The sequence below is a fragment of the Crocuta crocuta genome, unplaced genomic scaffold (genome assembly GCF_008692635.1).
Source record: "Crocuta crocuta isolate KB4526 unplaced genomic scaffold, BGI_CrCroc_1.0 scaffold6, whole genome shotgun sequence".
NCBI classification, from domain to species: Eukaryota; Metazoa; Chordata; class Mammalia; order Carnivora; family Hyaenidae; genus Crocuta; species Crocuta crocuta.
The window spans coordinates 5,233,866-5,259,775 of record NW_027531917.1 but is presented as its reverse complement, the minus strand read 5'-3'; the positions used below and the strand labels follow the sequence as shown (position 1 = coordinate 5,259,775).

Genomic DNA, 25,910 nt, shown 5'->3' with positions numbered 1-25,910 from the left:
AATATTTCATTAAAATATTCTCCTACTGACTAACAACCTGAAGTACTTCACTCCATTAAGAGAAAAATAACTAAGTTCAGTTCAGTCAGTCCAGTGAATATGTGTTGAATATCTGCCACAGGCCAGGTATGGTTCTAGGCCCTGAGATTTCAAAGATGACTGAAACAGTTGCCCTACATGAACTTATGTTCAAGCCAGTGTGAGAGACAGACACATATGCATATGGTTTTAACCAGTGTTGGTGTAGACAGGATGCCTTGAGAGCAATAAAGAAACTTGATCCCACTTTATTCTTCCACCTTCCTGATCGATCGCAAGTTATTGTAGGTCCTGCTGGCTATGCCTGAACTGTGATCTCAACTGTGATTCAAGCCACCAGTTTCTCTCTCTTGTGTTATCCTAATAGCCTCTAAATTGATCTCTCTGCTAGCATTCTCATAAGCAGGTCAGAGTATATCAATCCCAAATTAAAATTCTTCTCTAACTTCTCAAACGAACTTTGGCTCAGGTTATGGTTCATGAGTTCAAGCCCTATATCGGGCTCTACACTGACAGTACAGATTCTCTTTCTCTCCCTCTCTCTGCCCCTCCCCCACTTGCTTGCATACAATAAATAAATAAATAAATGATAAAAATTCTTCTTTAACTTGTCGTTACTGTTAGAATAAATTTAACTATTTGCCATAGCTTACATTACCCTACCTGACATAGCCTGTGCCTACTTCTCTAGTCTCCCTGTCACTCAACAAGTTCAGGCCTCATTGGCTTTTATTCATCAAGCATACCAAACTCAAACTCATTCTTGACTTAAGCCATCCATTCCTGCTGGAAACTGTTCACACCCTCTATCATATCATCTCTTTTCACATCACTCCATTTTATTTATTTTATAGTTCTTCATTATTTAAAAGTATCCTATGTATTTCTTATCTATTTATTTTCTGTAATGTTAGTACAACTGGAACAGGCACCTTTCTCTTTGGCTTCCCACTCTGATTCCAGCAATTAGAGCAATAATTGACCCATAGTAGATTCTCAGTTACTATTATTTGAAAGAATGAACTTGGGGATTTATCTAGGACCTCATAGAAGACATAATACTTCTGAAAAATCCCGATGACCAAAGATTACACAGACATTCCTGGAAGAGGAAACTGTTTAAGCACAGCACGTCAGACATGAAATAACATGTTGTATGAGTGAATTAAACACACACACAGAAATTGAATCAGAATGTTACATGACAGTAGAGATGAGCAAGGGTCATGTCTGTATTAAATACTACACTTTATTCTTCACTGAAGGTCATCAAAAGTTTTAAAGGAAAGGAGTAATATGTTGTTATTTGTGTTTTCATAGAATTTGAATATTTTTTTTAAAAAAAAATAGACAATGATGTGATGAATTCAGGACAACATAGCACTCAAATCCTACAATTGTCCTCAGCACAGGCTAAGTACTTGAACTCAACCTAAGATGAATGGATGGGCTCCTGAAAGGTGTAAAGTGTTCGTGCAACAGAGCACTTCACGCATGGCCTTGAAGAACATTGTCAAGAGTTTGCATTACTTGTATTGTGAAGACGTTGTGACATGCCAATGACTGCTCAAGTCTGGTGGATGTTTTGCTCCAGGGTCTGAGAAAGAGTCCTGTGGAGCTCTGCAGTTTTCAGAAGTAGCAGGCATTATTATATATAGCTTTCAGACATCACCTTCCAGTCAGGCTCACCCTCTCTAGCATGTAGAGGTTAAGCTCCATGTTTCTCCCAAATAAGTCTGAGAGAGCAGACAAAGAGAAGAATGAAGACAAACTGAATCCTAGCTACTAAGCTCTGAGATGCAGTGTGTAAATATGCCACATTCACTCTCTTTCATTTGAATCTGACTTCCTGGGAAAGAAACCATGTGTCACAAAAAAAATTCATAGTTTCTTTTTGATTAATCTCTAGAAGGAAGCCCAAAGATATTAAATCTCAGGGCTCTCACATTTTTCTCCTCCCCTCATAAACAATTCAATTCAGTTTGAATTAATATTTATCGAGTGCTGACACAAGGCCTGGCAGTACAGCAGATGCTGTGATAGAACTGCTACATAAAAGGAAGAAAACCTATGTCCTAGCTTAAGGAAAGAAAACAGCTTTTTTAATATAAGACAGTAAGAATAATAAAGCAGCCAGTGCACTACCAGATGGTATCAAAAGTTATTTACCTTGGTCACTATTTATTAAACATTCACCATGGTTAATAAAGAAAAACAGTATGTCCTAAACCACACCTCAGGAGCCTATGTTGACAAGGACTAGAAAAGGGAATATAGATTTTGCATGAAGGAGAGAGTTGTATCATTTGTGGAGAAATATTTTGTGCCATCCCTCATGTGTGAATAAATGGGACTATTCCACTCAATGACATAAATAAATAGTCCTCATTTGTTGGTTTACCTGGAATGTTCTTGTTTGTGGTTTACTGGTCTCAGAGCTGTTTTATACCTTGCTTTATTAAGCCAAATTATGCTGCCCCAACTAACCCAGACTGGGTCATTATGGCAAAGTTAGGGTCAACTCCTTTTTAGACAACTCCAATTAAAAAGAATGCAGACTCTGGAATTAGACTGCCTAGATTCAACTGTATACTAGGTTATTAAATATCCTTGTCCTTCAGTTTAACTATGTATAATTGGAGATGATAACTACACTCATATCACCAAATTGTTAACAAACATTGAGTAAAGTAAGAATAAGACGTTTGTAACTGTGACTGGTTTGTAGTATTTAAGGAATGTGAGAATTTTTTCCCTAGAGAAATGTATCAACAATAGCTGTATGAGTTCCTAAAAGAATATAAAACTATATTTGGGACTCCTCTTTCATCAAATACATATTTTATAAACATTAAGAGAGGGAGGAGGGAGAGGGAGAGAGAGAGATTGTCTCAGATTGGGCATGCTTGGAAGCAGATTCTAAAAGAAAATACACATGAAGAAGCTTCACTGGGGAGAAATATCAGGATCATCTCCCTTAGTCCTATAAGTTCTAGAGTTTTGGCAGCTGATACTCCTTACCTAAGGCATTCTTTGGGAAATGGCCTTGGCTAGAGGAAGCAATCATATCCAAGATCATGACACCTTTACAGGAGCAGCTTGCAGCCAGTGGTTGATTGATGTGAGGGTAATAAGGACCCATACACTTTTCCTCAACTTAAACGAACTCCAAAGAGTTATCAGAGATCCAGAATATTCCATAGAATATATCAAGGCCTTTGTTGTGAATGCATGGCCCTTTAAGTTCTTCTACTCCCCATCTTGCTCTCGTCTACACACAACACAGACGTTGATCCTAAGAGTGTGTAATCAGGGGTCAGCCTTTAATAAAAATTAGTAAATATTACTGCTTCACCAAATATATTCTAATCATATACAGAACTGTCTTATTTTTATTAGTTCATGTGGCAGAGAAGAATATGAGGATGGAGGACACTAATACAGTTAGGATTGGTGCTACAACCTTGATTCTTGATTTATGTTAGGGGTTCTGCAGTTTTACACAGCAGAGTTTTGTTCCATTAGTACGAATATCAACATAATGAAAAAAGGAAGATATATGTCTTATTACTGTTGTAAAAATAGCTTTGACCTCATGGAACCCTGAAAATATCTTGGCCATGGAATTAGAAATAAATATTCTACATTGTATAGTCCTATGACAGAACATGGAGTAAGTGGTTTATCTTGTTTACGAACACCAAAATCTCATTTTTAATGAAGCCATGTATTGCTGTTGGAATTGTGATTGCTGTGATACTGAATGAAGCCAATTAATGTAATTCTCTCCAAATGTTGGTGGTAAAGAGAAGTTAAAATAATGTTTAAATAACTTGCATGAAATAGAAGAGGAGGGAAGACTCTCAAACTCATTTGCAAGACCAGTACTATTGGAGCAGTAGGTTGTTCAGCCTGTTGAGCATCTGACTCTTGATTCGGCTCTGGTCATGATCTCACAGTTGGTAGGATCAAGCCCTGCATCATGCTCTGCACTGATGGTGCCAAGCCTGCTTGGGATTCTCTCTCTCCCTCTCTTTCTGTCCCTCCCCTTCTCACATGAACTCTTTCTCTCTCTCAAGATAAATGTAAAAAACTAAAAAAATCTTTAACAAGACCAGTATAACCCTAATAACAAAGCCAGACAAAGACACCACACACAAAAAAAACTACATGAAATATCACCTCATACTTGACAGAATGACTACAATCAATAATACAAGAAAAAACAGGTTGGCAAGGATGTGGAGAAAAGAGAACCCTCTTGCACTGTTGGTGGGAATGCAAACTGGTGCAGCCACTCTGGAGTTTCCTCAAAAAGTATGGAGTATGGAGTTTCCTCAAAAGTTAAAAATAAAACTAACCTGCACGGCAAAGGAAACAACCCACAAAACTAACAGGCAACCAACGGAATGGGAAAAGATAGTTGCAAATGACATATCAGATAAAGGGTTGATATCCAGAATCTATAAGGAACTCACCAAACTNTGGGCATGGAGGAGGGCACTCGTGGGGATGAGCACTGGGTGTTATGTGGAAACTAATTTGACAATAAACTATTTGTAAAAAAAATAAAAAATAAAAAATAAAGTACAGGAAAAAAATAAAATAAAATAAATAGAGGTGGCATTCAAAAAATAAGAATAAAAATAACCTACAATCCAGTAATCACACTTCTAGGTATTTATCTGAAGAATACAAAAATACTAATGCAAAGGGATACATGCATCCCAATGTTTATAGCAGCATTGTGAACAATAGCCAAAGTATGGAAAGAGCCCATATGTCCATTTACTGATGAATAGATAAAGAAGATGTGGTATATAGATATAATATTACTCAGTCACAAAAAATAATAAAATCTTATAATTTGCAGCAACGTGGATGGACCTGGAGGGTAAAATGTTAAGTGAAATAAGTCAGTCTGGGAAAGACTAATACTATATGATTTCACTCTTATGTGGGATTGAAGAAACAAAACAAATAAGCGAAGGGGGGGAAGGGAGGCAAACCAAGAAACACACTCTTAACTATAGAGAACAAACTGACGGTTACCAGAAAGAAGGTGGGTAGGGGAATGGGTAAAATAGGTGATGGAGATTAAGTGCACTTGCTGTGATGAAGATCAGGTGTTATATGGAAGCATTAAATCACTGTATTGTATACTTGAAACTCATATTACACTCATGTTAACTAACTGGTTTTTTTTTTTAATGTTTTTATTTATTTCTAAGAGAGAGAGAGAGAGACAGCGTGAGCAGGGGAGGGTCAGAGAGAGAGGGAGTCACAGACTGAAACAGGCTCCAGGCTCCGAGCTGGCAGTCAGCACAGAGCCCGACGCGGGGCTCGAACCCACGAACCGCGAGATCATGACCTAAGTGAAAGTGGATGCTTAACCGACTAAGCCACCCAGGCGCCCCATAACTAACTGGTATTTAAATAAAAGCTTTAAAAAAACCATCAGGAGCAAAATACAGGAGCAAGGCGGCTCAAGGGATACATGCATTCATTTATTAATTTATTCCTTTATTCCATAGATACTTGTTGAACACCTGCTATGCACCAGGCATTCCTCAAGGCATTAGAGATGAGTAGTGGACAAAATTAACAGAAATCCCAGCCCTTGTAGAGCTTACATTCTAATAAGAAATTAAATAAATAAAATACAGGAAATGGCATTTTTTCAATACTTGCTACAAAACTTTACTTGCTCTTAATGAATAGTGGCAAGAGTGTGCTGAGATCTGCCCTGTCTTATATTGGTTTATGGATATTAGCATAATAACTTTTTTTTCTGAAAAGCAATTGGTCAGCCTACATCAAGAGTTTTAATAATGTTTATTTCTTTGATGTATAAAGTCTTCTAGAATTTATCCTAATCCAAAGATGGCTATATATGGCTGTTCACTACAGTTTTATTAATAATAGAAAGTTGAAAATAAGCAAAATTTATAATACAGGAATATGGCACATTTATACAATGGAAACTATATCATCTTTGTAGATAATATTTTATAAAGTAATATGTTATTTTCATAATATACTATTAACAATATGAGGTTAATTTCAATAACACAAAACATTAGACTACCAAATCGTGGATCTTAAATATGAATGAATTTTATCTCTTTTTATAGTTTTCTATTGTATTCCAAAACTTTTTTTATGTTGTGCTTTTAATATAATTTATTGTCAAGTTAGCTAACATACAGTCTACAGTGTGCTCTGGCTTTGGGAGTAGATTCCTATGATTCATTGATTACATACAACACCCAGTGCTCATCCCAACAAGTGCCCCCCTCAGTGCTCATCACCCATTTTCTCCTCTCCCCTGCTCCTCCCATAAGCCCTGTTTGTTCTCTGTATTTAAGAGACCATTATGCTTTGCCTCCCTCTCTGTTGTATTCCAAAATTTTCACAATGGGTTCATATTATTTCCATAATCATAAAAATATGTTTTGTTACTTGCATTTGCTTTTATTCTGTTTTGCTTTTGTTTTGTTTGGTGTAAGAGCTCAGTTTGGAGCATGAGCCAATTTTGTGAGACTCCGTTGGTAAGCTCAGGTTAATAATTAAAATAAAATATGCAGATAATGGATGCTTCTCCCCCCAGAAAGCTGAATCTGAAGCTATAGTTTTTTTAATGTTGTTTTTTTTTTTGAGAGAGGGAAAGAGACAGCGTGAGCAGGGGAGAGTCAGAGAGTGAGGGAGACACAGAATCCAAAGACAGGCTCCAGGCTCTGAGCTATCTGTCAACAGAGTCGAACAGGGGGCTCAAACCCACGAAGCGTGAGATCATGACCTGAGCCGAAGTTGGACTCCCAACTGACTGAGCCGCCCAGGTGCCCCTGAAGTTATAATTTGACAAATACTTGTTGACCATTCAGAAGTCATCTAGCTGCATTTTAAGCCCAACTCTCTCATTTATTTATCTTGGATAAACTGTATAATTTTACTGGGACTCAGTCTCCCCTCTGTTAAACTGGAAGAGAAAGGACATTGACTAGATTAATGGCTCTTTGGCTTTGTTAAGTCAGAGATCTATTTGAGAATTTGGCAAAAACTATGAATCTACAGCATATGAACATGCATCAGCATAAAAAAGAATAATTATATTTAGTAAAAGAAGTGCAAGGTTTATATACTGAAAACTACAAAATATAGTTTGACCAGTTTCTGAGCCAGTATCAGACTCAAGAAATTGGCAGCTTCCGCTTTCTATGTCTTAGAACATTTATTCTTAGAACCCATCCACCATGCTGCAAGGAAGCACAACCTATCCCACAGAGATGTCCAAGTAAAGAAGAGACAAGGGCCCCCAGCTACCATTTTATTTGAACTCCTGGTCTGTGGCCAGACCAAACTTGATAGACTTATGAATAAGTCATCTTGAGAACTGGATCCAGGCCCAGCAGAGCTGCCCTACTTAATGACTCCTGAACAGACATTAACTGTCAGAGCCAACCCCTAGCGAAGCTGCACATTTGTGGGAGGGTTTTAATTATTTTTATTTATTTATTTATTTTGAGAGAGACCAAACACGCTGAGGAGGTGCAGAGAGAGAGGGAAAGAGAGAGACTCAGAAGCAAGCTCTGTACTGTCAATGCTCAGAGTCCAATGTGGAGTTTGGACCTATGAACCGTGAGCTCATGACCTGATCCACCATCAGGAGCAGACATTTAACCAACTGAGCCACCCAGGTGCCCACAAGCTGCACAATTGTGACTCAAATAGATGGTTGTTTTTATCTTAAGTTACTAAGTTTGGGAGATAGTTTGTTATCCAGCAAGAGATAACTGGAATGCTTAATAAATGTTGGCTTAATTATATTGAGCTAAATAAGACTTACTTTAACTTCAAAAGCTTTCAAGTAAAACATGTCTATTGGCTTTAGGCCCATTTGGGTTTTGACAAATCCCTGAACTTGGATATGGATGATTATCTGTAAATCGTTCTTTTGGCAAACAAAAGCTTCCTCTGCTGGCAAAAAATTAAATCCTTTGTGACAGCTCGATAGCCTAGCCTATTGGGCCTAAATAAGAAGAATTAAAAAACCAGTTTAACAAATATTTTCTACATATTTTCTTTCATTAACAATATTAATTGTATAAATATTTCAAGCAAATATATTGTGGAAAGTAACTTTTGCTATACTTAATCAATTTTGTAAATTTTTGCTGACGAAGTGAAAATGCTGTTTCAAACCATGGATGGCTCTCTCACAGCATTTTATCTTCTCACAAGGAAGAAGCACAATTCTTGCTGAATGGAAGCATTGCTTTCTTGGCCTGCCTTTTCCCTTTGTGCTTTCTAGAATTCTAATTTGACTCCACAGTACAATAGAAACACATAGTCTAGAAATTTAAAAGTCACCGCATTACTCAGACTTGTGAAATATCTGGGATAAAATGCATCTTTTTCTTCCTTTAAAAAAACAGGCTCTAAATTTCATCAGCAACATTACACTCAAATCGTCACTCAGATGAGTGAAAAGTCAGCTTCCTGGTGGTCATTAAGCAAAAAGTACTACTTTTAAATGTTACATAAAAGTGAAAACTACAGGGTGCCTGAGTGGCTCAGTCGGTTGAGCCTCTGATGTCAGCTCAGGTCATGATCTCACAGTTCGTGAGATTGAACCCCCTGTTGGGCTCTGTGCTGACAGCTTGGAGCCTGAAGCCTGCTTCAGATTCTGTGTCTTCCTCTCTCTCTGCCCCTTCCCTGCATTCTCTCTCTCTCTGTCTCTCTCTCTCTCAAAAATAAATAAACATTAAAAATTTTAAAGAAAAGAAAAGAAAACTACATGCCAATATCCCTGATGAACAAGAATGAAAAATCTTCAACAAAATATTAGGCAGCTGAATTCAACAATGCGTTAAAAGGATCATACAATGTGATCAAGTGGGAGTTATTATAGGGATGCAAGGATGGTTTGACATTCACAAATCAATCAATGTGATATACTACATCAACAAAATGAAGGATAAAAATCCTATAATCATCCCAATATTTCCAAAAAAACATTTGACAAAATTCAGTGTCCATTTGTGATAAAAACTTTCAACAAAGTGGGTATAGGGGGAACACACCTCAACAATATAAAGGTCATATATGAGAAACATCATACATAATGGTTAAAAAGTGAAACCTTTTTCCCTAAGATTAGAAACATGACAAAGATGTCCATTCTTGCCACTCTTATTCAACATAGAATTGCAGTCCTAGCTGAAGCAATTAGTCAATAAAAAGAAATAAAAGGAATCTAAATCAGAAAGGAAGAAGTCAAATTGTCTCCATTTGCAAGCAACATGATATTATATACAGAAAACCCTAAAAACACCACCAAAAACTTGTTAATAATAAATTCAGTAAAGTTGCAGGATGCAAAATCAATATACAAAAATCAGTTGCATTTCTATACACTAACAATAAACTGTCAGAGAAATGAAGAAAACCATCCATTTACAATTTTATCAAAAAGGAATAAAACACTTAAATTTACCTAAAGAGGTAAAAAATCTGTACACTGATAACTATAAAATACTGATAAAAGAAATTGATGATGACACAAAAAAATGGAAAATTATTCTATACAGAATACTCATTACTCTGTATTCATGTATTGGAAGAAGTAATATCATTAAAATGTCCGTACTACCAAAAATAGTCTATGGATTCATGCAACCCTATCAAAATTCCAGTGGCACTTTTTACAAAATTATAACAAATAATCCTAAAATTTGTATGAAACCATACAAGACCCCAAAAAGTTAAAGCTATCTTGAGAAAAAAGAACAAAGCTGGAGGAATCACATTTCCTCATTTCAAGCCATTTTACAAAGTTCTAGAAATCAAAACAGTATGATGCTGGCATAAAAACAGACACCTAGATCAATGGAACAGAATTGAGAGCCCAGAGATAAACCAATGCATATATTACTTTTGAAAAAGAACTAAGAATACACAATGGGAAATGACAAGTCTCTTCAACAAATGGTGCTAGGAAAACTGGACAGCCACATTTAAAAAAATGAAACTGAACCCTTGTATTATACCATACACAAAGATTAACTCAAAATGGAGTAAAAACTTGAACATAAGACCTCGAAACCATAAAACTCCTAGAAGAAAACATAGAGGTTAAGTTTCTTGACTTTGGTCTAGGCAGCGTTTTTTTTTCGATTGACACCGAAACCAAAGACAACAAAAGTAAAAGTAGACAAATGGAACTACATCACACTAAAAAGTTCCTGCACAGCAAAGGAAACCATCAACAAAGTGAAAAGGTAACCTCTGGAGTGGGGGAAAGCATTGACAAAAGCATTTGACAAATCATATATTCAACAAGGGGTTAATATCCAAGTATATAAGGACTCATACAACTCAACAGTAAACAAATGAACAAATAACCCGATTTTAAGGACCCAAATAGACATTTTTCCAGAGATATACAAATAGCCAACAGGTAGATGAAAAGAATGGTTAACATCATCAGGGAAATGAAATCAAAACCACAATGAGATATTCTTCACACCTCTAAAGATGGCTATGATCAAGAAGACAAAAATAAAAATGCTGGCAAGGATGTGAAGACAAGGAAGCCTTGTACATTGTTGGTTGGAATGTAAATGGGTGCAAAAAATCTGAAAAATAGTATAGAGGGTCCTCAAGAATTTAGAAATAGAACTATCATATGATCCAGCAATCCCACTTCTGGGAATATATCCAAAGGAACTTAAACCATTGTCTCTAAGAGATATCTGCACTCCCATGTTCATTGCAACATTATTCACAACAGCCAAGATATGGTAATAATCTTAAGACCTAAGTGTCTGTTGATGGATGAATTAAGAAAACTTGGAAAATATATAATAGAATATTAATCAGCCTTTAAATAAAAGGAACTCTTTCCATTTATCACAACATGGATAAACCTGGAAGATATTATGCTAAGTGAAATAAGTCAGACAGAGAATGACAAATATTGCTGGTAATACTTATATGAGGAAACTAATAATAATAATAACAATAATAATAAATAAAACTTATAGACACAGAGAATAGAAAAATGGTTGCCAAAGGTGGGGGAAGTAGGGGAAATAGGGTGGTTTGTAAAAGGATGCAAACATTCTGCTAGAGTAAGTCCTGAGGATCTAATGTATAACATAGTGACTATCATTGATAACACTACATTGCATAATTGATATTTGTTAAAAAGAGTAGAACTTAAATGACCTTGCCTAAGAAAAAGGAGGGATATATATGTAATCAAAAAATATATATATATAATGATATACATATAGTATGATAGCCAAAAAGTGGACAAAGCTCTAATGTTTATCAATCAACCAATAAGTGTATAAATAAAATGGATAGAGTATTATACATCAGTAAGAATAATAAAATATTGAATGAACTTTGAAAGATTATATTAAGTGAAAGAATACAGTCACAAAAGACCGCATGCTTTATGGTTACCTCTAAATGAAAAACCCAGAATAGGTAAAACTATAGAGATAGAAAGTTGATTAGTAGTTGCCTAGGGCTGGTGGGGGAAGTTGGGGAAGATGGAGAATGGCTGCCAGTGAGTACAAAATTTCTTTTTGGAATCATGAAAAAGTTTTAAAGTTGATTATAGTGATAGTTACACTAACTCTGTGAATACGCTGAAAATTATAAATTTGTATAGTTTAAAAGTATAAGTTGTATGGTATGTGAATCATGTTTCAATAAAGCTGTTGAAAAATAACTTGGAACAAAATATTAGCAAATCAAATCCAACACTGTTAAAAGAATTGCACCTCACAACCAAATAGGATTTACCTTGATGTGCAAAAATAGTTCAACTTTCAAAAATCAATTAATGTCAGGGGCACCTGGGTGGCTCAGTCGGTTAAGCATCTGACTTCAGCTCTGCTCATGATCTCACGGTTCATGGGTTCGAGCCCTACGCCAGGCTCTGTGCTGACTGCCAGCTCAGAGCCTGGAGCCTGTTTTAGATTCTGTGTCTCCCCCTCTCTCTACCCTCCCCTGCTCACGCTGTATCTTTCTCTCTCTCCCTCAGAAATAAATTTAAAAAAACATTTAATTTTTTTAAAAAAATCAATTAATGTCATCTATCAAAATGACTAAAAAAGAAAAATCACATGATCACATAAATAGAAAAAGGTACTTGATAAAATTGAACACCAGTTTATGACTTTAAAAAACCTTTCAGTAAACTAGAAATATAAGGAAAGTTCTTAAACTTGATAAAGACTGTCTATAAAAAAAAAAAAACTATTGTTATCATACTTAATGGTGAGAAACTTAAAGTTGTCCCACAAGGATCAGGAACAAGGCAAGGATGTCACTCTCACTACCCCTTTTGACTCTCATATTGGAAGTACTAGCTAATGTAAGAAGACAATAAAGAGTGGAGAAAATACGCAGATCAGGAAGGAAAAAATAAAACTGTCCTTATTTACAGATAACATATTGTCTGTGTAGAAAATCTGAAAAATATTAGACCAATAAGCTATTATAGCAAGGCTGCAGAATACAAAGTTATTATGCTACATATAAAAGTGAATTGCTTTCCTACATATCAGCAATGAACAAGTGGAATTTGAAATTAAAAGCACAATACCATTATATTAACACCCTTAAAATGAAATACTTAGGTATAAACCTAACAAAATATATGCAAGATCTATATGAGGAAAACCTAAAGTCTGATTAACAAAATCAAGGAAGAATTAAATAAATGGAGAGATATTCCATATTAATGATTAAGGAAACTCAGTATTATAAATGTCACTTCTTTCCAACTTGATATATATATTTTAACGCAACCCAATCAAAATCCCAGTAGGTTATTTTGTGGATGTCAACAAAGTTATTCTGAAGTTTGTATGTAGATGTCAAAGGCCTAGAATGGATAACACAATATCAAAAAAGAACGAACTTGAAGGACGGATACTACCTGACTATAAGACTAATAATAATCAAGACAGTGATGTGATATGGATGAAAGAACAGACGAAGAGGTCAATGGAATGGAATAGAAAGTCTATACTAAACAGTCAACTAGTCTTTGACAAAAAAGCAAAAACAATACCATGGAGCAAAAATTGTCTTTTCAATAAATGGTGCTGGAACAACTGGATATCCACATGCAAAAAATAAAAACAAACAAAAAGCAAAAGCAATAACAAAAACAAAAAAACTAAGAACAGAACCTTACACCCTTCACAAAAATTAAGTCAAAATGGATCACAGACACAAAATTATAAAATTCCCAGAAGATAACACAGAAAAACCTGGATGACATTGGATATGGCAAACACTTTTTAGATACAACTACAAAGACCCAATCCAAGAAAAAACATTGATAAGCTGGACTTTATTAAAATTTAAAACTTCTGCTCTGCAAAAGATGATGTCAAGAGAATGAGAAGACAAGACACTGATGGGGAGAAAATATTTGCAAAAGACACATCTGATAAAGGACTAAAATATACAAAGAATTCTTAAAATTCAGCAACAGGAAAACAAACCGTTTTAAAAATGGGCCAAAGACCTTAACAGTCACTGCAGCAAAGATATACAGATGGTAAATAAGCATATGAAGGATGCTTCACACTATATATCATCAGGAAAATACAAATTGAAATAATGAGTTACCACTATGCACCTATTAGAATGGCCAAAACTGATAACACTGACACTAAATATTGGTAAGGATCTGAAGCAACACATTCATTGCTGGTAAGAACGCAAAATGGTACAGCCACTTTGGAAGACAGTTTGGGAGTTTCTTAACAAAACTAAACATATTGTTATTATATGATCCAGCTGTCACCTTCCCTGGCATTTAACTGAAGGTGTTTAAAACTTACCTTCACATAAAAAGCCTCAACACAGATGCTTATAGCAACTTTATTTATAATCGCCAAAACTTGGAAGCCACAAAGATGTCCTTTGGTAAGGGAATGAATAAATGAAACAGTAATGCATCTAGACAAAGAAATTTTATTCAGCACTGAAATGAATAGAGCCATCAAGCCATGAAAATACATGGAGGAATCTTAAATGCATATTATGAAGTGAAAGAAACCAATCTACAAAGACTACCTACTGTGTGGTCCCACTATATGACATTCTAGAAAAGGCAAAACTATGAAGAAAGTAAAAGATCAGTGGTACCCAAGGTTTAGAGGTGGGGTGGAGAAGTGGGGGAGAAGTGGTGGTGTTGGTGAATAGGTGAAGCACAGATTTTTCAGACAGTGAAAATACTCTGTATGAAACTATAATGGTTTTATGTCTTTATAAATTTGTCCAAACCCATAGAATGTAAAATACAAAGAATGAACCATAATGTAAACCAGGGACTTCGGGTGACTGTGATCAGTTGTATCAAATGTACCATTCTGGTGGGGAACGATTTGGGTGAGGTTATGCGTCTGCATGTGCAGGGACAGAAGACATATAGGAAATCTCTGTACATTCCTTTTAATTTTGCCGTGAACCTAAAAGTGCTCCAAAAAAGTAATCTTTTTTTTTTTTTAAAGAAATGACTTGGTACTTTGTGTCATTCTCAGAAAAGATAGGAAGTTAAATTTCAACGTGGTATTAAATAATGATTTCTTTTTATGATGTAGGAGTTTATGTTGCAAATTGATTTTTCAGGAAAATGACAGGAGAATTTTCTGACATTAAATATTATTAACTTATATTAAAACTATAAGAACTACATGTAATTATAGTACAATAAGGTTTTATTAAATAAGAACTATTATTAAAATAAGTCAAGGGCTGTGCTATATGTTTTATATGTGATTCTCACTGCACCTCTGAGTTAGATTATACATTCTCATTGTAGAGATAAGAAAACTGAGGCATTCCTTAGTTTTCAGATGGTCCATTCACATTCACTACCATGCAGAAATTCTACATTGATGAGAACTATACCAGGCAACTTCATTTCTAATAGGTAAAAGAGCCACCTCTTAAAATTTAGTGTAATCCTTCCTAGGCTGAAAGAATTTATGCTTTGAATTCTACTCAAAGGCTTTGAGAGTCCTAACAGAGGAGAGGTAGGTAGTGTGCATGATAGAAGAGGCAGATTTCATCTAATAGTGCACTGTCTAGGAAGATGGATTGGAAACATAAAGAGCTAATAACACCAAAGATTCTCTTTGCTAGGTTATCTTTTATACATTAATTATACAGAAGAGCCTGCTTAAATGGATACTCTTGTATAGACGGTTTCTTTTAAGAGAAAATTTTTTTCCTTACTCTGCACTTGAATTGGGAGATATTATCAGAGAGCTGTCAGGGAGGTAAGTTGATAGAAAGACAAAGTTTATTTAATTTATAGTATAAGCTTATTCATTTAACTGACCAGTGAATCATCATTGTATAGGATACTGTGTCACTGTGATGTGGTCAGATTATCCCTATATAGATATCCCCATACTATAGTTCTAAATCAGATATCCATAGGGGTGCCTGGGTGGCTCAGTCAGTTGGGCGGCTGACTTCAGCTCAGGTCACGATCTCATGGTTCGTGGGTTCAAGCCCCACGTTGGGCTCTGTGCTGACAGCTCAGAGCTTGGAGCCTGTTTCAGATTCTGTAACTCCCTCTCTCTCTGACCCTCCTCTGCTCACACTGTCTCTCTCTTTCTCTCTCTCAGACATAAATAAAACATTTAAAATTTTTTAAAAAAGAATAAATCAGATATCCATTAAAATTTCTATAACTGCAAATTTTAAGATAACTTATTTATGCATCTACCACATTATATGAGGTAAGTGCAATAGTCTCTTACTAGATATCTATTTTAATAACATTCATAAATAAATGTCACCTCATATATAAAACCAACTTGGGAATCTTTCATGTTTCATGTTTCTCTATAACTCCTTTTAAGACAACTATCTCCAAATAACTTTGTAGAGCAATATGCATTATTTTTCAAACAAAATATTTTTATTTTATTTTTCTCTAATTTCTAGAGTACTGTTTGTATTTAGTCTTATTGGTGCACATATCTTACATGGATGACAATTAGATTTTTTTTCCTTTTTTAGAAAAGCATATGTTATTTTTAAATCAAGATGAGAAGAATTAGCAATCAAGGGATTGTCTGCTACATACCAGTGCTGTGCCTGGCTTGTTATTCATGTGATTTTATTTACTCTTCCCACCTGGGAGCTAAAATAGTCTTGATTTCAGTCAGTTGCCAACAACTTCCTTTTTATTTGTTCTGCATGATGAAAGAATTGGAAAATCTCATTATTTTCTGTTTGCCTGTATTTTTTTCTCTCATTCCCACAGCTTCCCTAAACTTGTTTCTTATTTAAGCAAACAAGTTTTCTTTTTTCCTAGTAATCACTTTTTGCCATATTTCAAGTTTATGACACAGCTTTTATCCAATCGTTGGTTTTGCAGTATTTCTGCCCACCTGAACTCACAATTATGAGAAGCAAATTCTGTTCTGTGGGAGTCATTGCTGCTACCTAGTTTGACTCCCTCTTGTTACTTAAAGTTTTTGAAATCTTTCTTTCTAGAAGTTAATTTGGTTGGTTCTCTTTATTCTTTGTTCTCCTTCATCACTTCTAGCTAGATTTTCCTTTCTTTTAAATATCAAACAATTTCTTATGTTTCATGATCAGCAAATTTGATGCTTCTGTCATTGGATCCAGTAAAATAAATTCAAGGGTTTTACTTAATCTACACACACATGTGCATACACATGCATACATGCATGCACACATGCTTCATTAAACTAAATCAATGTAAACAACTGTGATTCTCTTTCAGAAACATGATGGCCATTTCACAGTCATCCAGTTGGTGGGTATGCTCCGAGGCATTGCATCAGGAATGAAGTATCTTTCTGATATGGGCTATGTTCATCGGGATCTAGCAGCTAGGAATATATTGGTCAACAGCAACTTAGTATGCAAAGTTTCCGATTTTGGTCTCTCCCGGGTGCTGGAAGATGATCCAGAAGCTGCTTATACAACAACTGTAAGTTTTCATGTCCTTTTCAATATACACGTTGTTCACTTTTATTGTTTTTAATGTTCTAAGAATAATCTTTTTTTGTTTTCCTGATTTTCTGCTTGCACTTCTCATTTTCAAAATTTAACATCATAATTTAATTGGGAAATACTTGCTTGATCTGAGTACCTGGATAAAAAACAAAAACAAAAACACCTTCTTATATTTGACTGTTTTCTTTCTTTCATTGTACTAGGACTTTAATATCAGGCTTAAAGTTCATGTGATGACTTACCTTACAACAAATCTTCCTTTTCCTGAGGCATTTTTGATGTTTAATAATTATTTCCTAAATGGAGTTCTGTAGAGGACAATGGTGAATCAATTAAGTCAGTGACAATGAAGAACCAGTGGTTATAAAGTTACTTTTTTCCTCCTCACAATGAGTGTTATGGAATGATATGATCATACTTACAGATGAACAAAATAGGTTTCTCTGGAGATATGTAAGTGCACTCTAAAATTTTTTCTGAGTGATGTTTGGGAATTGTGTGAGCGGGAATAGAGGCTAAAACTTTAGAATCAAACTGTCATCTGTAGATTATATGTTCTCAACTTAACTTATGAATAGTTTAAGCATTTCTGAATGCCCCAAGACCAGTTCATTCCACCAACTGTTTTAGTTATTGTATCAAGGATTTCAGTCTCAAAGTCTTTCTTCAGCTATCTTAAACCTAACAATTTGTAAAACTATACTATATGCTGTTTTTTTTTCAATAAAACCTTCATCATTGACTTGACAGTCACCTTCAATGAAAAGTCAGTAAAATTATTCTTTGTTTCTATCCTCTCCTCTTTCTCTAACTTTACATATTATTTTAAAAGAGGCAAATCCATTATTTAGTTCTCTTTTATCTCATTTTCTATGAGATTTTTTTAAACATCACTATATTCAGTTACTCCTGAAGGGATGCATATTATAAATGAAACATATTATGTCCTTACCATGTTTATGGTATAGAAATGCTCTATATTACTTTATTAATAATATTTTCACTAATTTTTCCAACAAAGAAATATAGTTCTAAGCAAAATAAATTAGTCTCTTAGAGCCTGATATATAATATATCAATATCTACTTATCTTTTTTTTTAATTTTTTTAGTGTTTTATTTATTTGTGAGAGAGAGAGAGAGAGAGAGAGAAACAATGTGAGCAGGGGAAGGTCAGAGAGAGAGGGAGACACAGAATCCGAAGCAGCCTCCAGGCTCTGAGCTAGCTGTTAGCACAGAGCCCTATGCAGGACTCGAACCCACGAACCACGAGATCATGACCTGAGCCGAAGTCGGATGGTCAACCGACTGAGCTAACCAGGCGTCCCAATATCTATTTATCCTTTAATCTGACCAAAAACCTTCATAAAAATAAAAGTCTATCATGTCTGGAAGTAAATTGTTCCATTTCAAAAAGGCAGTATTTTCTTTTTTTTTTCAAAAAATTTTTAATGTTTATTTTTGACAGAGTGTGAGTGGGGGAGGGGCAGAGAGAGAGGGAGACACCGAAGCCAAAGCAGGCTCCAGGCTCTGAGCTGTCAGGACAGAACCACGAATCGAATCGTAAGATCATGACCTGAACTGAAGTCAGATACTTAATTGACAGCCACCCAGGTGCCCCTAAAAGCAATATTTTGAACTCCATTTTCTAATTGGAAGATTTCATAAATTTTTCATTTTTTTCAAGGCTTTCTTTTCTTTTCATTGATGTATAACTTGAAGCAACTTTTCAAGTTACAAAACAGTGTAGATAAGATTTTTCTATTATGTGTATTATTTCCAAACTTGGAAAATGGTGTTAAAATTATTATGTAAATATTAAGCAATATAATATTTACAAAAATTCCAACAAATGTGGTCTCCTAAAAGAACAAAATGATGTAGTAAATTACCACACCTTTTTAAATTTTTTTTTTAATTTACATCCAAGTTAGTTAGCATATAGTGCAGCAATGATTTCAGGAGTAGATTCCTTAACGCCCCTTACACATTTTGCCCATCCTCCCTCCCACAACCCCTCCAGCAACCCTCTCTTTGTTCTCAATATTTAAGTCTCTTATGTTTTTGTCCCCTTCCTTGTTTGTATATCATTTTTCTTCCCTTCCCTTACGTTCATCTGTTTTGTATCTTAAAGTCCTCATATGAGTGAAATCATATGATATTTGTCTGTCTTTCTCTTACTAATTTCACTTAGCATAATACTCTCTAGTTCCATCCACGTAGTTGCAAATGGCAAGAGTTCATTCTTTCTGGTTGCCAAGTAATACTCCACTGTGTGTGTGTGTATATACATATATATATGTATATACACATATATATGTGTATATATTTATACACACACACACACACACACATATATACATGACATCTTCTTTATCCGTTCATCCATTGATGGATATTTGGGTTCTTTCCATACTTTGGCTATTGTTGATAGTGCTGCTACAAACATTGGGGTGCATGTGCCCCTTTGAAACAGCACACCTGTATCCCTTGGATAGATACCTAGTAGTGCAATTCCTGGGTCATAGGGTAGTTCGATTTTTAATTTTTTGAGGAACCTCCATACTGTTTTCCAGAGTGGCTGCAGCAGTTTGCATTCCCACCAGTAGCGCAAATGAGATCCTCTTTCTCCACATCCTCACCAATATCTGTTGTTGCCTGAGTTGTTAATGTTGGTCATTCTGATGGGTGTGAGGTAGTATCTCATTGTGGTTTTGATTTGTATTTCCATGTTGATGAGTGACATTGAGCATCATTTCATATGTCTCTTGGCCATCTGGATGTCTTCTTTGGAGAAGTGTCTCTTCATGTCTTTAGCCCATTTCTTCACTGGATTATTTGTTTTTTGGGTGTAGAGTTTGATGAGTTCTTTATAGATTTTGGATACTAACCCTTTATCTGATATGTCGTTTGCAAATATCTTCTCCCATTCTGTCAGTTGCCTTTTAGTTTTGCTGATTGTTTCCTTTGGTGTACAGAAGCTTTTTATTTTGATGAGGTCCCAATAGTTCATTTTTGCTTTTGTTTCCCTTGCCTCTGGAGACGTGTTGGGTAAGAAGTTGCTGCAGCCAAATTACCACACCTTCTTTATTCATTCATCTACCATTGGATACTTGGGTTGCTTCTTAGCTATTTTCATTAATGCTGTAGTGAACACAGGGGTTCATATATCTTTTCAAGTTAGTGTTTTTGTATTCTTTGAGTAAATACCCAGTAGTGGAATTACTGGATCATATGGTAATTCTATTTTTAATTTTTTGAGTAACCTCTATACTGTTTCCCACAGTGGCTGCACCACTTGCATCCCCACCAACAGAACATGAGGGTTCCTTTTTCTCCACATTCTCACCAACACCTGTTGTTTCTTGTGTATTTGATTTTAGCCATTATGACAGTTGTGAGGTGATTTTATTGTGGTTTTGATTTGCATTTCCCTGGTAATGAGTGATGTTGAGTATCTTTTAACATGTCTGTTGGCTATCTGTAATCTTCCTTGAAGAAATGTCTGTTCATGTTTTCTGTTCATTTTTAATTGGATCATTTGGATGTTTATGGGTTTTGTTTTTTTTTGGTCTTGAGTCACTTAAGTTCTTTATATATTTTGGAAATTAACTCCTTATCAAATATATCATTTGAAAATATCTTCTCACACTAAGTAGGTTGTCTTTTTGTTTTGTTGATTATTTCCTTTACTGTACAGTAGCTTTTTATTTTGATATAGTCCCAATAGTTTAATTTTGCTTTTGTTTCTCTTGCCTTGGGAGACACATCCAGAAAAACGGCTTCTATGGCCAATGCCAAAGAATATATCTGTGCTCTCTTCTATTATTTTTATGGTTTCAGATCCCACATTTAAATTTTTAAGCCAATTTTGAGTTTATTTTGTGCATGATATAAGAAACTGGTCCAGTTTCACTCTTTTGTACATAACTATTCAGATTTTCCAAAATCATTATTGAAGAGACTGAAATTAAGGACTTCTTTTTAAATCTCAGGAATACCTAACTGTTCAAAGGCTCCTGGGGTACAAAATATCATACTGATTACTTGACTTTATAATGAATATAAACATTTTATACTAAAATACCTACATTCTTACATTCAAAGAGTTTACCTTTTTATAGGGTAGACTCATGCTTTCTTGCCATTCAGAGCATTAATTACTGACATACAAGTCTGATAAAGAAATATGGAAGTACCAAAAAGCAGAATTCTGGAGAAGACTTTACAAAAAGCTAAAATTTGAACCAAACATTTAAAAAAAATTATTAGGCAGATTGATGGGGACTTGAGATAGAGGAAACAAAAAGAGGAAAAAAATATGGAAATGTGGGGAAGTGAATGGATGTGTTGATGAAAATGTAAACTGTTTAGTATGGAGGAGAGGAGCAGTGGGCAATAATTGTGAAGGGAAGTGTGTGGCACTTCAAAAATTTGAAGATTTTCTATGGCAATTAAGAGACAGACATTGATTTATTTAAATAGGGGAATAACAAAATGCATATATGTCTTAGAAGGTATTATTGACAACAGTGTAAAGGAGGGAAGGATTGAAGGACAGGAGGACTGGTTACAGGAAATGAATTAAGGCATTATTACTATAGACCAGAAAGACCATATGGCTTCAATTAGGGTAGTAGCAATTGGAATAAAGAGTAAGGTAGAGGACTGAAAATTATTATAATGATTATATAATTTACAAGACTCAGTAACTAATTAGATATGAATTAGAAGAAGGAAGAAGGATTCAAAAATGACACCAATATTTCCAAATTGAACAACTAGTTGAATGGAGATGCCATTAATCAAGACAGAGAATCTCTTTTAGAGATGGAATAGTTAATGGCATTAAATTACAAAGTAAAATTATAGCAAAGGGTCACAGGCACTCTATTTCAAAGTCGTCAGGATAATGCAAGATTGACCACTGGCATTCTGTTACAATTAAATGTAAAATTTTTAGGACTTTATATAAATTATTTAGTCCCCAAATTCTTTCTTTATTTCCTATTCAAAAAAATGAGATTCTTAGAAAACTTTACTGCCTACTGAAGGTATACCTCAATTCAAGCAAATTCTGTGTAACAAAATACAGGAGAAGGATGGCTGTTTATATGAAATTATTCTTTGTTTTATAAAAACATTTACATGAAAATAACTGTAAAGAGCATGCTCCCTTGATACATTTTTTAAAGTATGATTTTATTTTTTTAAGTGTTGCCTATATATAACTTGCATAGAATATATCTTTTACCTTAAATAATTTTTATTTTTTATCTTATGTTTAACTATAACTGTTACTTCCTTATTATTTATAAATGTTTTTATAATCAGAAGTGTTAGGACAGAAAGGCTTGTGAAGGGTTTTAAAAACAGGAAGACATTGGGGTGCCTGGGTGGTTCAGTCAGTTAGGTGTGCCACTTCAGCTCAGGTCATAATCTCGCAGTTTATGAGTTTGAGCCCTCCATCAGGCTCTCTGCTGACAGCTCAGAGCCTGGAACCTGTTTCAGATTCTGTGTCTCCCTTTCTCTCTGCTCTCCCCCCCCACCTCTCTCTCTCTTTTTCTCTCTCTCTCAAAAATAAAAATTGAAAAAAAAAAACCAGGAAAACATTATAGATAAAGATTTTTTTGTAATCTTCAGGAAAATAATTCTTAGATATATAAGTATGCTACATGAAAACTATCCCTTTCTAATCAAAATAGGAGTACAATAAATAAACATTTTCCATTAAGATAACTTTACCAATTTAGAGAGCCACATACTACAGCAAAGAAGTGTAAGAACTGGTGAAAGACAGGCTGGAAAGAGAGTGACCAGTGTGATTCCAGTACTGGCTATAGCACTGAACTTATTGATCAGCATGTAGCAGATGAGTAGAATGGCCGTTGGAGCCAGAATGACCAGACCAGAATGACATGTGACACGAGAGATTACTTTGCCAGCAAATAGTAGCAATTACTTTAGTTCCTTATTTAGAAGATGTATACATGTAAAAAAAAATAGAGGAGAAGAAGGTATATATATGTTATATATAAGAACATATTATCTACATTATAAAATACTAAAGTAAATAAAGAATGAGTTATGACAAATATAAGTAGAAATTTTAGTATGTCTTCCTATAACTTAAGAGTGTTTTAATGTTCTGCTTCAGATCTAAGACCTATTCATTCAGCATGTACTCAACACAGTTTATTATGGCATTACTGCATTCAAGGTCCTATTCCTTGGAGAGCCAATAACCAAAAATAAAAGGATTCTTTTATATGTGCATGAGAACTAAAGATAGGACAAAAATGCTCAAAAATGGGATCTAGACAAGGACTGAGGCCTTATTTTTCCATGCCAACCCTATTAGGCACTTAGTGAGGAGAAACTGGTGAATGATTATGAACCACACCTGACAATGCATGTACAATTATTGATATGTAGCTGACATAATCATACAATATTTACTGAGTTTGAATTCTTTTCATTTGATTATATGGTTTTCTGTCTGTTTATAATTTAGGTGCTAAGAAATCTCTTTATTTTCTGAATCTTGACACACATTCACATGGACAATATTTTATATCCACTTCCCTGGGAGGGACTCTCTCATCTGAATATTGCTAAGCAACCAGTCTTAAACTTATATTGAAAACGTTAAGACTCTTTGCTCTCAATTATGGAAATGACATCCTATTTACCTGAAAAGAACATTCAAAGATATATTATGGCTCACACCTGTTTGAAGAGATAAGTTTTCTTTAAAATACAATGACAGTCACTGTTACAAATTTTTTTCAATTATAATGATTACTTTTTTATACTTTAAAGATCAAAATGAAATGGAAGAATTATTTTATCAAAATATCTGCTAAAAATTCTAAAATTCTTTGATTCTCATTTAAAATTGTGTTCATTTTGTTATCCATGGCAAACTTTGCTTTTTCCTTTGAGAGCAGCAATTCCATATAAGTATTACTTTCTTAGTGGAAATATGGAGACTCATAACTGACAGCACATAATCTGCATAATCACAATTCTGTTAACTAACATCTTAACTCTGTTTACTTTGCTTTCATAAGACCTCTTTCAAGCTCCAACTCTTAACCTCTTCTATTCTACATAAGATATGAGAAAGGAATCTATCAATCTAAAAAGTCATGGTCTATACCACATGGAGCTTATTTTAGCAAATAATGGAGCAGCAGGAGGGGGACTTATTTACACATGTATGCCAAAGTTGGGGGGAAATCTACACAACCTTTCTCCTTTACCTAATTGAAGTGCTTATAAATTGGCTTGACTTTCTGTGGGAAAATTTTAAATCTTGAGATACATCCAGCTTAAGAATAAATATTTTTAATAAACGTGAGATAAATATTATTTTAGATTATTCACTATTCTGCCTTTAAGTGCTTTAACATGAGTAATTAAGAATCACCTGGAGATCAACTTTTATTAGCTTTACCAGCTAATAAAACATACTCAGAATTTTCATTCATTTTTTTGTATACTTTAAATAAGAGAGTTACAGTAAAAAAAAGTTATACAGTAGAAATGTTTTAAATACTTTGATTTAAAATCTTATAATATCTGGGGCACCGTTTGTTAAAGCCTCCAACTTTGGCTCGGGTCATGATCTCACCCGAGTGAGTTCAAACCCTGTGTCAGGCTCTGTGCTGACAGGTCAGAGCCTTGAGCTGCTTCAGATTCTGTGTCTCCCTCTCTCTCGACCCCTCTCCTGCTTGCACTCTATCTCTGTCTCTCTCTCAAAAATAAACATAAAAAAATTAAATCTTATATCTGATGCACTGAATAAAAGAACTCACACTGAGAAATGTTTCTTATTTCTTAGATTTTGAAAAATAAAACTTTATTTTTAGATATCCTACTATTTCAAGTCATTGATGGTAGAGGTGACATTGTACTAAGATACAGCATTTGGCACGATGCATCTTACACTAAGTCTACCCTAGGCGAACCAGGGCCATCCTGAAGAATGATTTTTATTTCAATTGCTCCTTCAGATTTAGCCGAGCTAAAAATGGTGGGGATGTGACTGCTTCAAGCACAAAGGCAGACTCTTATCCTAGATAGATGACTGTGGAGGCTACTAGACCCCAAAAGCTACATGTATAAGCATAAGTAGAATACGAGGACAGTCTCCTGCACAAAATTCACTGACAAATTAAAGGAAATGACAGTTTCTTCTAGGCAAATGTAAATACTTTTATAAAGGGAAAAAGTAAGAAAAATAGCAATGTTATCAGAATGCTGTATGTGAAGATTTAAATAACTTATTTTTCAATAAAATGGTGGTGAACAAAAAAACCTTAGATGAATGAAAAACAATAAAATCCTGGCGAGAAGAACCAAATTCATCACGAAGAAAGAAATTATACAGTTTGGGGAAAACAAAAGAATAATTCTTCACACATACAAAAAAAAACAAAAACAAAAACACTCTCACCTGGCAGACACTATGATAGCAGTCAATCAAAATCAGCCTGACATACAGACCATTATAATGAGCTGAAGAGGAAGAAATCAATGTGCCAGTATTAGATTTCCTAATTTCAAAGGAAAAATATGCCCTTGAACCAGCAAGTGTTTGATGGACTAATTCATGAAAAGAAAATCTAATGTTTTTATTTATCTTTTTCAATATAATTTTTTTGTAAAGGAAATTCTAATGATCTAATGTGTAGAAGCTATATTCTCAGAAATGAGCATTTCTACACTTTGAGGCCAAATGCCAGAAAGTAAATCCTCAACAGTGGGGATGAAAGAATAACAAAGCTTTATACTAACCCAAAGAGAGCATGTCTTAAATGCAAAGCAAGA

The 25,910-nt window shown here is 34.7% G+C and overlaps 1 protein-coding gene across 3 annotated transcripts in view; it reads left to right on the top strand.

Annotated features, from left to right (window-relative positions):
• LOC144240513 (ephrin type-A receptor 6) overlaps positions 1-25,910 on the top strand; it is an 877,144-nt gene that overhangs the window by 748,012 nt on the left and 103,222 nt on the right. For all 3 annotated transcript variants that reach the window (XM_077774886.1, XM_077774885.1, XM_077774887.1), the window contains one exon: positions 16,841-17,050. In XM_077774886.1, the coding sequence (XP_077631012.1) occupies positions 16,841-17,050 (210 nt within the window). The remainder of the gene's footprint in view (positions 1-16,840; positions 17,051-25,910) is intronic.